We start from the raw sequence: 12,564 nt of genomic DNA, 5'->3' as shown, positions 1-12,564 counted from the left end.
CAAACTTGTGATTTTAGCTAGTAAAGAAGCATAAGTAGGTTTATGATCTCAGTGGAGTCTGTCTCACACTCAACATGCAACACTGAATTGTTTATCAAAAGGACCAAACCGTTATAAATTTCAAACAACTCAACAATAAGCGCATCGCCGCAACCATCATTAGATAAGAATCCAGCCACCCAATTTCCTCCGGCATCTCGAATCAATCCTCCTGAACCGATGACACCACTTTGGTCACAACTTCCATCCACATTGAGTTTAACTTTACCGAATGGAGGAGCTTTCCATTTGATCTTGATTCTATTATTAACTTTACCCAATGAAGGATTATAAATTTTGACCCAACAATTTTTTTTAAGTGCTAAAAGCATAAAAACAAAAATTACATTTTGTTAAAAATATATGGTGGTCAGTGGTCTAACCCTATTTGTTTATCCAACATGTGATGACCATTTGTGATGTTTTTATTTTGTTGGAAACATTGTACTTTTTTGGCTCCCCCTCTTAAACACACCTTGTGTGTTGATTGGGGTGTTTTAATCTATATTTTTTTACTTCTTAAAAAAAAACACTCATTGTGTCTTGAAGCTTATGTTGATCTTGGTGAGACATAAGAAACCCAACTTGATGAATTTTTCTTCTTCTTATATTATTAATAAACTATTATTCATCAATCGGGTCACAAAAAGATTTCCAATATGGTATTGCAAACAAAAAAATAATAATAACATAGACATATGATTGCATAGTGCTGTGAAAAAAGGTGTCTCAACTTGAAGGCCACCAAATTATTTATTATCCTTAAGTGGAGAATCAGTTCTAAAAATTTGTTAATTAAATTCCATGTGACAAGATGCAATCAACATTCTGTCAACTTCATCAATATAATTATAATGTCAAAAACTATTCTTGCAAACAAATTAAAAATCTAAAATAAAATATGGGTCTTGTTAACGAGTATCTCCGAGCACTCTTTAAGCACTCCTTATGAAAAAATTATTATTTAAAAAAGATAAAAATTTCAATTTTCAATACAATAAATGCACAAATATTCATAAAAACTTACTAGTTTAGGTGTTTAAAGAGTGCCCGAGGCACTCGTTAACATTTCCCATAAAATATATTGCTAACAAAGAATAAATTCGTGTAAACCAAGTTGCTTGGGCTCCAGTGGCAAGGAGCTCCTTCCAAGGACGTACCTAAGGAATACTGGGTTCGATTCCCAAAGGAACAACGCTTGGCCAATGCGCATGCCTCTACGCATGAGCCAGATTAATCGCCCACCTTTGATGGGTTGTAAACCGTGTGAAAGAAAAAAAAAATCCGTATCGAATGAGACCTATAAAATTAACAGAGTTACATTACAAAGAAATCCAAAAATCAACATGAGAGAAAACAAACTAAGGGACAGCAGCAAAGCCAAGTATAAAATTAAGTCTCCAAAAATAATTGTCAAAATCAAAAGCGATATATTTCAATTTTTCCCATAAAACGACCGAAGTTTAACTATTGTAAATTTCCTTGGGCTGAAAAATACTCTTATTTTTTGCTGTAATTACTTAGTGTCTGGGTAGTTTGGAATGAACGTAACAATAGAATATTTAATAGTATCCAAACTACCATTGATCAATTATTAGAAAAGATTAAATTCCATTCTTTATGGTGGTTACAGGTTAATAATGCCTTGTTTGTGCATGACACTCAGATGTGGTGGTCGGATCTTATGTTATGACTGAGTATCGACTGACTGTAATTTTGTAAATATTGTTTGACAGTTCTTTTTAAGGGGTGGTCTTCCAGAACATCTTGTGCTGAAATGGTTCCACTGCCTATGTTTATAAATTCCATTTTGATGTTTTCAAAAAAAATATGAAGAGTCGAATAAATAGTCCCGTTTGGATTGAGCTTATTTTGAGTTTATGAAAAATAGCTTATGTAAATAAATAAGCTTTTATTTTAATATATAAGCTTTTACTAACGAAAATTATCTCTTCATAAACCGTTTTTTCATAAACTACATTAACAAATTTATAAATAGCACATAAAAATTTATTTATTTACATAAGTTATTTTATATAAGCTCTAAAATAAGCTAATCCAAACAGATCAATTTTCTTGAATAAAAGTTGCATTTAACAAATAAGTGATCACACGAGTAAGCCTAGCCGACTTGCAAACAACTAATGCAGGATTAAAACTTTATTTATATAATTTTAATACCAATAACTATTCTTGCAAACAACTAAAATGGCCACTAACTTTAATTAAAATTTGATAGGAATCAAATCTAGAGGGTCTCAATTTTTATAACATCAAAAACATATTTAGGCCTAAAATTTAATATTTAACCACTCATCAGATTCAACTCTCATTAAATTACATGTCGCTTTTATCTTTTACTGTGTGAAGTCTCTCACCTTTGAACAGAGGCAGGGCCGACCCCACTTAAAAAAATTAAATTTTAAAAAATTATTAAAATATTTTTAACTATTAAATAAAATATCGTTGTAGTTCACCCACTTTTTCATCTTAATATTCGTTATTAGCAGACTTTAAAATCCCTTGAAATGCATAGATAATTATTTTAAATTTTCAAGGTATATAATTTAATTTTGTGATGCTAAACTTTGTGTTTAATATATACTGGAAGAAATTTTATGTATAGATTATAACCTATTTTTATGAAACTTTTTTTTTTCCCCGACTCCATCACTGTCTTATAAGCCACCAAAGCTCCTCTCACTTCTTATTTTTGTCTTGCTTTGTACTTTTTGAATGAAGGGATGGAGTTCATAAAATGGAAGAACATAATTTCCATGTCTTCCGTTAAAGTTTTGAATGATTTCCATATCATTTTCTAGGAAAGACATAATTTCTTGAGAAAAAAAGGGTTGACTCATTGCTTATCTATGGCATCACATCACAATGCCCACACGATGGATCCAGATCCTACGTACTATATATAGCTTCCTTTGAAATGTACTCCCTCCGTCCCATAATATAAGCAAAATAACACATTTTCTTTATCCCAAAATATAAATAAAAAAGACAAACTTTTATCTTTTCCAAGATTTTTTTTTGTTATTCTCATGAAATTAAATGCAAATTACATTCAATTTTCTCTTTCTTTCATTTTTTCCATAACCAATAACCAATGAAAATTGTTTTTACATTTTACTATAAAACTTTTTCCAAAGAAAACACAAAAAACTATACTCCAAATTCTTATGTTTTAGTTTTCTTAATAAATGTGATTTTTGTTCTTTTGTTTATAATTTGGGACGGAGGGAGTATGGATTTTTATACATTTGTATTTTTCTCCAAATTAGTAGCATTTTCATTTTCTGCGAAGAGACATTTTTTCACGAGCAAAATGTGGGTGAATTGTGTCAATACCCCAATAACTCAGTACAGCCTTCCATTTTGCTTCCTCTTGTTCGAGCAAACACTACCACGTTTTACAAAACAAAATCAAAATTCCTACAAAACTAACAAACCAATATCTGTGTACCTTGGAACCCTTTATGTAATTTTTTTTCTTTTCTTTTACTGCTATCATTTAGAGGTTGTGACAAAAAATCTATGTTTTGAGCATTGAATGAAGACATAAGATAACACTTTTATGAGGAAATGTCAGGTTCAGAGAACCGTCGAGAGAAGTTTGCTGGCTTGACTCTTGACGACGTCTTAGCCAATCAAAAGAGATTAGCAACTGCACCACCTAGCAAACCATCACCTCCGAAGAGTCGAACGCTTGTAGACACCATCAAAGAAGACGAGATCAACAAAAAAGACCGCAGGTAACAACATATTATTGTAATAACACCATCTTTTCGATTACATTGTTTTGTTTTTAATGAAAAATTATGTTAGTATAGATTGGTCTATGAGAAATCAAAATGCTAGTGTTTAGATGAGATGACATATGTGTATTGTCCTCTTACATTGTCGAGGAAAGACTATGGTTCTCAAATAGTTAGCTCACAGTTTCATTTTCACTGATTTGGAAGATCTTGGAAAGCATTCAAGGACAAGATTCGACTCAAACGCACTGGCTCTGCTTGGACATCAACGATTCATATTCCAACTTCAGATATTCCTATCCAAAATCCTAATAGTAGAAGTTTTTCTCAATTCGGTCGTCGCAACTCAGTCCGAATCCAAACTCACCACGATGACTCAGACATGTCAACCACCCAATCCATGACTCACCAAGGGGACGACCCTGACTCATCGGAGGAGTCCAATCCTCCGGCCACTAGACCACAGTTCACTCGCCGCATCTCCACACGTCTCTCGGTCGAATCACCAGAAAACTCCTCTGGCGGAGGAAATCTCCGGTCGCAACTCTCACGAAGAAATTCCACCAATGTGTCATCAGAGCCGTTTCACCGAGGACGTGTAGTGACTTTTAGAGACAACTTCGATGAGGATGATCCCGACGATGATGACAACAAGAAACCAGCGACAGTGAGGGCACTTTCAGCAAGGGAGGCAGTGGCAGCGCAGGAAGCGGCAGAAGCTGCTGCAGCAACAGAGGTGGAGACTTCAGAAGGGGCTCCAATGATGATGTCACTAATGGACTTGCTGGAGGAGACTGATAGGGAGATGGGATTGGAAGGATCAAGGTATACTTTGAGTGATGAAGAAGACATCAACGATGATGAATGTGAAGATGATGAGGATGGAGAAGGTGCCATGGAAGAGACTTGTTGTATTTGCATGGTGAAACATAAGGGTGCTGCTTTTGCTCCTTGTGGCCACAGTTTCTGCAGGATGTGTTCAAGGGAGCTTATGGTGGCTAAGGGAAGCTGTCCACTCTGCAACAATTTCATTGTAGAGATTCTCGAGATATTCTGATTTTTTTTTTTTTGTTTACATGTTCTGGCCTCTCTTTTAGTTTGAGATGCCTAAATGAAGTTATGAGATAAGGGAAAAACATCAACGTTCTAATTGGGATGATATACATCATCACTATATCAGAACTGCCGGTAATTCAAATAGTTGAACTTGTGATTCCAACAAAACATATAAAAGAACAAGAGCTTAGGTTATGATTCAAATGTTAAAAAACTACTTATACTTGTTTATGGTATGCAAATAACGAGTACATCTGTGTAGGCAACAACAAAAAGCATGGGCTGCATTGATGTAACTGCACATTTTTCATTCTCATTTTGATCAGATTCTAATGATATACCACGGACTTTCATTTAACATTCTGTAAGTAGATTGCTAACATGCAGTAGGTACTAGGTAGGATCAACATTGTAATAAAAGAAAGATTGCATTCCACTCAATTCACTGTGGGATTTAGCAATTAGCACTTTTTCGTCTCTTTCCAGGTATGTGTATATTTACCTATTTAACTATAATGACATTTTCATCAATGTCAACTAATGTACTATTGATGTTTCTTAAAATGAAGCAACACAATTGCTATACACCCTCTGACGAAAAGGACATATATCAGGTTGTCTAACTATGTAAATTTGATCTCCAACTTCCTTGTAAGAGTCCTGATTGCGATACCAAGTCCACAAAGCCCATGTTTCATTTTTTACCTGCATATTACACATTAAAACACTCTGTCAGATATGAGAAAGTGTTCTTATGCACAGCGACGTAGCTAGCACTATTTTTACGAGGGGGCCAAATATAAAGAAGAAGAAAAAAATTAAACACTAATATACGAAACTTAATTAATTTTACTCATAATTAATGAAACTGCAACAAAAAAAATAAACGCTAACAATAGTTATTTATAAAAGTTGTGCTCTAAGGTGTTTTTAGAAGTCAAATTTATCCATAAACACTAAACAAAATAGATTATCAATATTTTTATAATATCATCTCTGTTTTAACCAACAAAATTGTTTGGAGTAGCCAAATAATATTTTAATGGGGTAGCTACGTATATACCTAAGTTAAATATTCAAGATTTTTTTTCTTTTGGGGTAGCCAATGCTACCCCATGGTTGTGAAGCCCTTCGCCCCTGCTTATGCATGTAATGTTAAGTCAATTAAAGGAAGGACATTGAGGTTAAATTTCAAAAATCAAAATTAGACTTTGCAACTATTTAAGAGCCACAAATGTCTTTGTTGGGTTATGATATATCCTATTGATTTCCAAAAGAAAGTGAAAGAAAGGAAAGTAAAAAGAGAGCAGAAAATGAGATGATTTTTTGGATTGTTAAGCAGGAATGAAAGTAGAATAAAAGATATGTAACAGTTTTCTCTTCCTTCATTTGTTAGAGTAAAATGTAAGAAGAAAACATGAATATAAAAATAAAATGGCATCAACATGTATTTAACAAAAAGTAAGGACAGAGTTGAGGGAGAGAAAAAAAAAGAAAAACTATTGTGGTTTGCGACACTTTCTACAACCTTTTTCAGTTTTCTTTCCATTTGGGAAGGATTATAATTTTATGGGTCGCGTTGGTAAATTTTCCCTTCTTTTATACTGTAGCTAAATAGCCAAACTGTTTTAAATATTTAGAAGTATGTGTTTTCATTCCTTTATGCAATTTTTCCATTCTCTTACCCTATTCCAAACAATATTCCAGTGCAAATCAAAGTTGTATTTTGTGACAAATCTAAGTGTAGTATAATGTTAAGCTGCTGATGAGCATTATTTCATAGCATCAGAACCTAAAAGGATATATCAGAGCTTTGAACGCTTAACTTTTCACCAGGTAATATGCACTCGGACATAGCTTGTGAATCAATTTATTGAATGTAACTTTTCTACTACCATGCTATGTTGTATTGCACAAGTGGTTGGGTACAAAGGGATAGTACCTCGAAAATTCCATAGCCAAAGCTACTTTCTCTGAAAGCACTGTAATCTGGCTGCCGATCCCAACAAAACTTTCCCGCTGCTGGGCCAAATGTAAAATTTGTTGCACAAAAGCCACCCATATAAGGGTCAGGAGTAGTTGATGGATCAGGACAGTTATCAGGCTCGTCTGCAAATGGTATTGACATTTTCTCTCGGTTACCCCCATCCCCAACAGTAATATATACAGGACCGCACGGATCTAAACTATAATTATAAACCCGATTGGACCTCTCATAAGCATGAACCTGGTGATCAATTTAAGAAAAAATCAAAAAGCACAAGCTTAGTCCAAAATCATATAAATATTTGACTACCAGTGCACATATACTTTGTTGCTAAACTCTTTATAACATGCTTGTAGTGAATATAGGTGAGAAGCATATCAGACAAAATTCATAATCAAAGCCGATTAAATAAAATAAATGTTCCAACATTTTAAATGGAATGTCAACATTTTATTTATTAGGTTTAGGATAACTCACATGTCCATTGAATACTATATCCACACCATATGAGTATAGCAGCTCTTCCACCTCTATCCGCATACACTCGGCTTCTCTGTAATGAGCTTTATAACTACTATACCATGGTGGATGCCAGGTAGCTACAAGCCAGGGAGTTAGTGATCGATCAACATTAGCAAGATCGCTCTCCAGCCACTTGTATTGTTGACCTGCCAAGGTGAAAAAAATCATAAAGTCAGCTGCACTCGATTAGTTTATGGAACAATTTATGAAACAATTTAGACAGTAGAAGCGTCTGAATATAAATAGAGACCAAAATAGTAACGTGAACATAAAGCATATTTTAAGCACATTCAACAGCCAATAAACCATTCTTCAAGTACGACTAAAATGTTTGTTTCCGTTTCTACAATAGAATATTCTCTTCCTTTTACACTTGCATTGTAACATGTAATATCAGTAACAACATATCGTTGCTCTCCCAAAATTATTAGTGCGTTTGTTTCTCAATATACTAGTCCCTTAAGGTACATTAGAGCCAACACAACAATATGTTGCTTCGTTAAAAAGCTTTGAAATGGATGAAAAAGTATGCAAGAATGCAACAGTTACACAACATATGCACTTGATAGCTGTGTTCTTCTGAATCAAGTTCTGATTCAAGGAAAAAGCTGAGTTTGATCAGATATCATCAAAGGCAGCTGGAATATTTGAGGCATTTAATTCATGAGAAGGGAGTTTCTGCAGACCCAAAGAAGATCAAGGATATGAGGAATTGACCTACCCTGGTGGATATAAGGGATTGGTGGGGTTCTTGGGGCTAATATTAGCAAAAATTTGTGCAGAATTATGGGAAAATTGCCTGGTCTCTTATACGAAAATTTAGAAGGACAATTTTAAATGGGAAAGGGAAGCTCAAGATGCCTTTGTGCCTCTTAACACAGAAATGGTAAGTGGCTACTCTTTTTATATTGGGAGTTTCAAATTTCAAAAAAAATAAAAATTGATATAGATAATTATAATTATGAAAAGGGGTAGGGTGAGTATTAATGCAAGAAAAACTTTAAGGGCCAAAATAAATCAGTGTGTGAGAGAGCGTTGATGGTCACTGAACTTGTTATTAAAAAACAGGGACATTTCAAGGTGCACTATGGTCAGAAAACTTTGAAGTTCTCAGCGGATCAAAGATTTATTTATGTGTGAGGAGCAGTAGAAGTGGATCTCCAAATTGTGGGGATTGATTTCAAGATTCAGTATCAACCTGAAAGGGAGAATAAGGCAGCCGACAGGCGGCATCCTTGCAAAACAGGACAAGGTGTGTCTCTTGAGGAGGGAGACTAACTAAAAGGTGTATGCAAGGAGAAACAAGAGGTGACAAGAGAAAATGAAAAGGTTCCACCATGTAACAAACAACTGAGTTGGCAGTAGGGAGAGTTGTGGGTGTGTGATTAAGACCAAGAGAATAGAAGAACTAAAATGGAATTTGTTAGACAAGGCACTCTCGAATTTCAGATATTTTTTTGTTTCCATTTCCTATCTTAATTCCACAATACAGCTCCTGCTACCCATATAAGTTGAGAATAGCCAAACCATCAAATTAAAGAATTTACTTTCTCCTTTAAATTTCTTTTCACTCTGGCCTATCTTTGAAACAAAGGATACAGATCATTGCCAATGAAAACAATACTTAAAAGTAATAACCCAAATTAAATCTATGTAAGGCACATAACTGAAAAGTGATTACTGAAAAGGGTCGAACAGGAAAATACCTGTTTTTTCGTAATCAATGTAAGCCCCAAGCATAATAAAATGAATGCCCCCAGCATTGAAAGAATAGTAGAATGTGGATGACGATCCACTTTCTTCAGAGGGGAACGCAAACCTGGAACTGTAAGCCACAAATGTCTGGTTTCTAGCCTGTTTTTCAATTTCATGATTTCCTTCTACCACCATTATTGGAACTCTAGACACTAGATTCTGCATAAACCTGGAACCATTAGAAGACACAATTAAAATAAATAATATCACGGTACTTTTCATCATCCACAAACTAATACTCCCTCCGTTTCAAAATGAGTGTCGCTTTAGCCAATTGCACATGGATTAAGGAATGGAATAAAATAGTCAAATGTCATAGCAATTTTACTAAAATAACCTTACTTTATAGGAACAAGACAAACTTAAAGTTGCATTGAAAATTGTGAGAGAGAAAAGTTGGAATATTTATTGAGGGTAAAGTTGGAAGAAAAAAATAAAAGTTGTATTGGAAATGTAAAGCGACATTCATTTTGAAACAATTTTTTTTTGGCTAAAGCAACACTCATTTTGAAACGGAGGGAGTAGTTAACATGAATATTTATTTTTCATTTACCTTCCCCAATAATCCCATCGAGGCTGGTAGGTTTCATGTATAGGAGTTTGTGGAAATGAGCAACTATAACAGTTTGAGCCAGTTCCATTTGTGAGGTACAGATTAGCATAGGTTACATCGCCAATCAATAGGATAAGATCAGGTTCGTTACTAGTCATGTGGCTGATGGTAGTAGTCGTATTATACGTGAGACCAAGATCTCCTACTATTGCAACTCTTCCTGGGTAGCTCTGTGGACCAGTAATTGGCATGGTCCTGAAATGATATATGTCACTCATGGCTTGTAATGAGGGATCGCCACATTGATAATAGTATAGTGTGCTTGGTTCCAATCCTACATATACAGTGGAAACTAGTTTAAAAATCTAAAACATGAAACTTTCATAAAATGATAACTAGCCTTATTACGGTGGAATTAGTTGCATGAAGTGTATAAAGGAACAACAGCAATTTCTTCAAATTCTGCAACAGTATAACGTTATAGTCGCTTTTTAACAATACAGGATAGTGTATTAATGAAACTGCACACATAATGAAATTTTAGATTTTCTCGAATAAACACACATTATATATTGAATGCTAGAGACGGGTGGTACTCATCACACCTGAGGATGTGGCTTTCTAAATTGAGCGGTGCACTTTAGATAGTTAAGTGTGTGTTTATATAAAAACTACAAAATTGTTAAAGTCTTAACATTGATTGAAAAATTAAATGGTGGTAGTACCTTTATATAGTGCAACGTTCACTTTAGACAAGGAAATTACTAAAATCCTATGTTTCTCAAACCCAAAAATAAACTAGCTGGAAAATTAGAAAACCTAAAACAGAATAACAGAAACAGTTATTTGGGTTACTTTGTTCCATTTAACTTAACTAGGAAACAAAAAGCAACGTTCACCTGTGAGCCGAACATGATGGATGATTCCAGAAGTGTAATTCTGAAGACCTTCAAAAGGATAAAGCTGGCTGTACACAAGGGATTCACCCTTTGCTTCATTCACTAATTCGAGTCTTGAAGTTCCATATCGAACAACACTAGAGACAGTTTTAGGGTCCAACGGCTTGATGTTGTTACCAATTTGATATTCCCCTAACAATGATCACATCATCAACAAAGCAAAATACATAACACCGTTCCATAAAAATAGAAAACCGTGTTAATTTATGCTCAAATCATCAACTACTGCTACATCTGTCAAAACTAAACAGAGTATGAACTTGCCACATACAGTTAGTACTTATTTTAATTTTTTTCATGAAAGAAATACAGGAAATAGAAGATGCACTGACAGTGTAAAATAGTTTTACGTTGTCGTCCAATCAGAAATAAACTATCTTATCCTCAGTGCATCACCGTTAAAAGCTATCAAATCAAGAGCACAAAAGCATTATCTACAAAATCAAGAATCATCAAGAATTGCAACCAGACTACAATAGTTATCATACCATCATATATAAGTGCATCTTCTATTTTTTCTAATTCTAGCATTATCATATCATCAACAAAGCAAAATGCCTAACACCGTTTCATAAAAAAATAAAAAACCATATTTATTTATATTCAAATTGTCAACTACATCCCATCAACAAAACTATACAGAGTATTAAACTAGCACATACATTTACAAATTTCCTTATTTTAAATTATTTTCAATAAATAAATAGAGAAAATAGAAGATGCATTAACAGTAAATAGTTTCACAGTAACATCCAATAAACATCTTGTATTCTCACGGAGATATTTTGAAATTAGTTGTATGACATGAAAGATTGATGATTTTTTTATTGGATGACAGTTTAAAGCTACTTTACACTGTCATCATCACCATTAAACTCGAATAAATAAGTAAAAGCTATCAAATCATGAACACAAAGGCATTATCTGCAAAATCAAGAATCACAACATACAGTCTTGAAGGCATCAAAATCTTGTAAACGAGACTGAGACATCAAGAATTTTTTGAAGTCCCTAAAATTAGAAACCTTGCAAATTTTGCTACAAAAATATATTCTTTGAAGATACAGTGGAAGTGTAAAATAAGTTTACACTGACATCCAAAATGAACATCTTGCATTCCTCCGCCTAATGACAAATATTTCGAAAGAGTTTAATGACGATGCACTTACACAGTGTAAAATAGTATTACTCTGATCCAATAAGAAATCACGAGTCCAACTAATTTCAAAATATCTTTGTAATTTAGCATAATACAAGATGTTATTGGATGACAGTGTAAACCTATTTTACGCAGTCAAGTGCATCACAGTTAAACTCAGATAAGTAAAAGGTATGAAATCAAAGAACACAAGCATTATCTGCAAGATTAAGAATCATGAAGATTAATATTGTTATGCTCGCTCATACCTGTAATCCATGAGAGCCAAACGGAGTGATGAGTGGTGGAGAGAGAAAGTGAAATCTGCTCTGGCTGGAAGCCGGTGACCTGACGGCGAACACGGGGATCATCGTCGGGTAAGTCTTCGGTGTCGCCGCGCAAGGAAGTGTCGAAGGGAACGGTGACGGGAAGAAAGGGACCTTCGAGAGTATTTGGAATGTGGCAGTTAGAGAAAGTGAAGAATAGAGGAAGAAGATTGAGAAAGAGAATGAAACGTTGAAGTGAAATGAGTGAGTTCATTGTTGGATAATGGAATGTGTGAAGTTAATTTTGTTTGTATTTGAAGGGAAAGTGTAAGCGCGCAAGATTGAGAGTGAAGAAAGAAATGGTAATGGCGTGAGTGGACTCTGATGATGTCAATAGTCATTCCGGTTTCCGTGGGAACTGCCACGTGCTACTTTCTTTTTTCTATTTTTTTAAATTAATTTAATTTATGTAAGAATATATGTTTTTACATCCGGATTGTAGGAATCGAACTAGGCAGCGGGTAA

At 34.3% G+C, this 12,564-nt stretch overlaps 2 protein-coding genes across 3 annotated transcripts; one reads left to right on the top strand and one right to left on the bottom strand.

Annotated features, from left to right (window-relative positions):
* Nucleotides 1-3,375: 3,375 nt before the first annotated feature.
* On the top strand, nt 3,376-5,056 carry LOC25498306 (uncharacterized). Its single transcript, XM_013593191.3, has 2 exons — nt 3,376-3,800; nt 4,011-5,056. Exons 1-2 carry the CDS (start codon nt 3,631-3,633, stop codon nt 4,858-4,860), a joined length of 1,020 nt encoding a protein of 339 aa, XP_013448645.1. The 5' UTR covers nt 3,376-3,630; the 3' UTR covers nt 4,861-5,056.
* Nucleotides 5,057-5,189: 133 nt separating this feature from the next.
* On the bottom strand, nt 5,190-12,412 carry LOC25498305 (purple acid phosphatase 15). 2 transcript variants are annotated; one of them, XM_013593190.3, is made up of 7 exons: nt 12,043-12,411; nt 10,576-10,767; nt 9,677-10,010; nt 9,075-9,292; nt 7,324-7,514; nt 6,802-7,086; nt 5,190-5,564 (listed from the first exon to the last, which is right to left on the bottom strand). In XM_013593190.3, the coding sequence occupies exons 1-7, from the start codon at nt 12,311-12,313 to the stop codon at nt 5,418-5,420; spliced, it is 1,638 nt and encodes a 545-aa protein (XP_013448644.1). In that variant the 5' UTR covers nt 12,314-12,411; the 3' UTR covers nt 5,190-5,417. The 2 variants fall into 2 exon arrangements, with proteins under 2 accessions (XP_013448644.1, XP_024625211.1); XM_024769443.2 differs by having other exon boundaries at nt 5,422-5,562; nt 6,799-7,086; nt 12,043-12,412.
* Nucleotides 12,413-12,564: the final 152 nt, after the last annotated feature.

This window comes from Medicago truncatula, chromosome 7 (genome assembly GCF_003473485.1).
Source record: "Medicago truncatula cultivar Jemalong A17 chromosome 7, MtrunA17r5.0-ANR, whole genome shotgun sequence".
Lineage (NCBI taxonomy): Eukaryota > Viridiplantae > Streptophyta > Magnoliopsida > Fabales > Fabaceae > Medicago > Medicago truncatula.
This window is presented reverse-complemented; position numbering and strand designations above follow the sequence as displayed.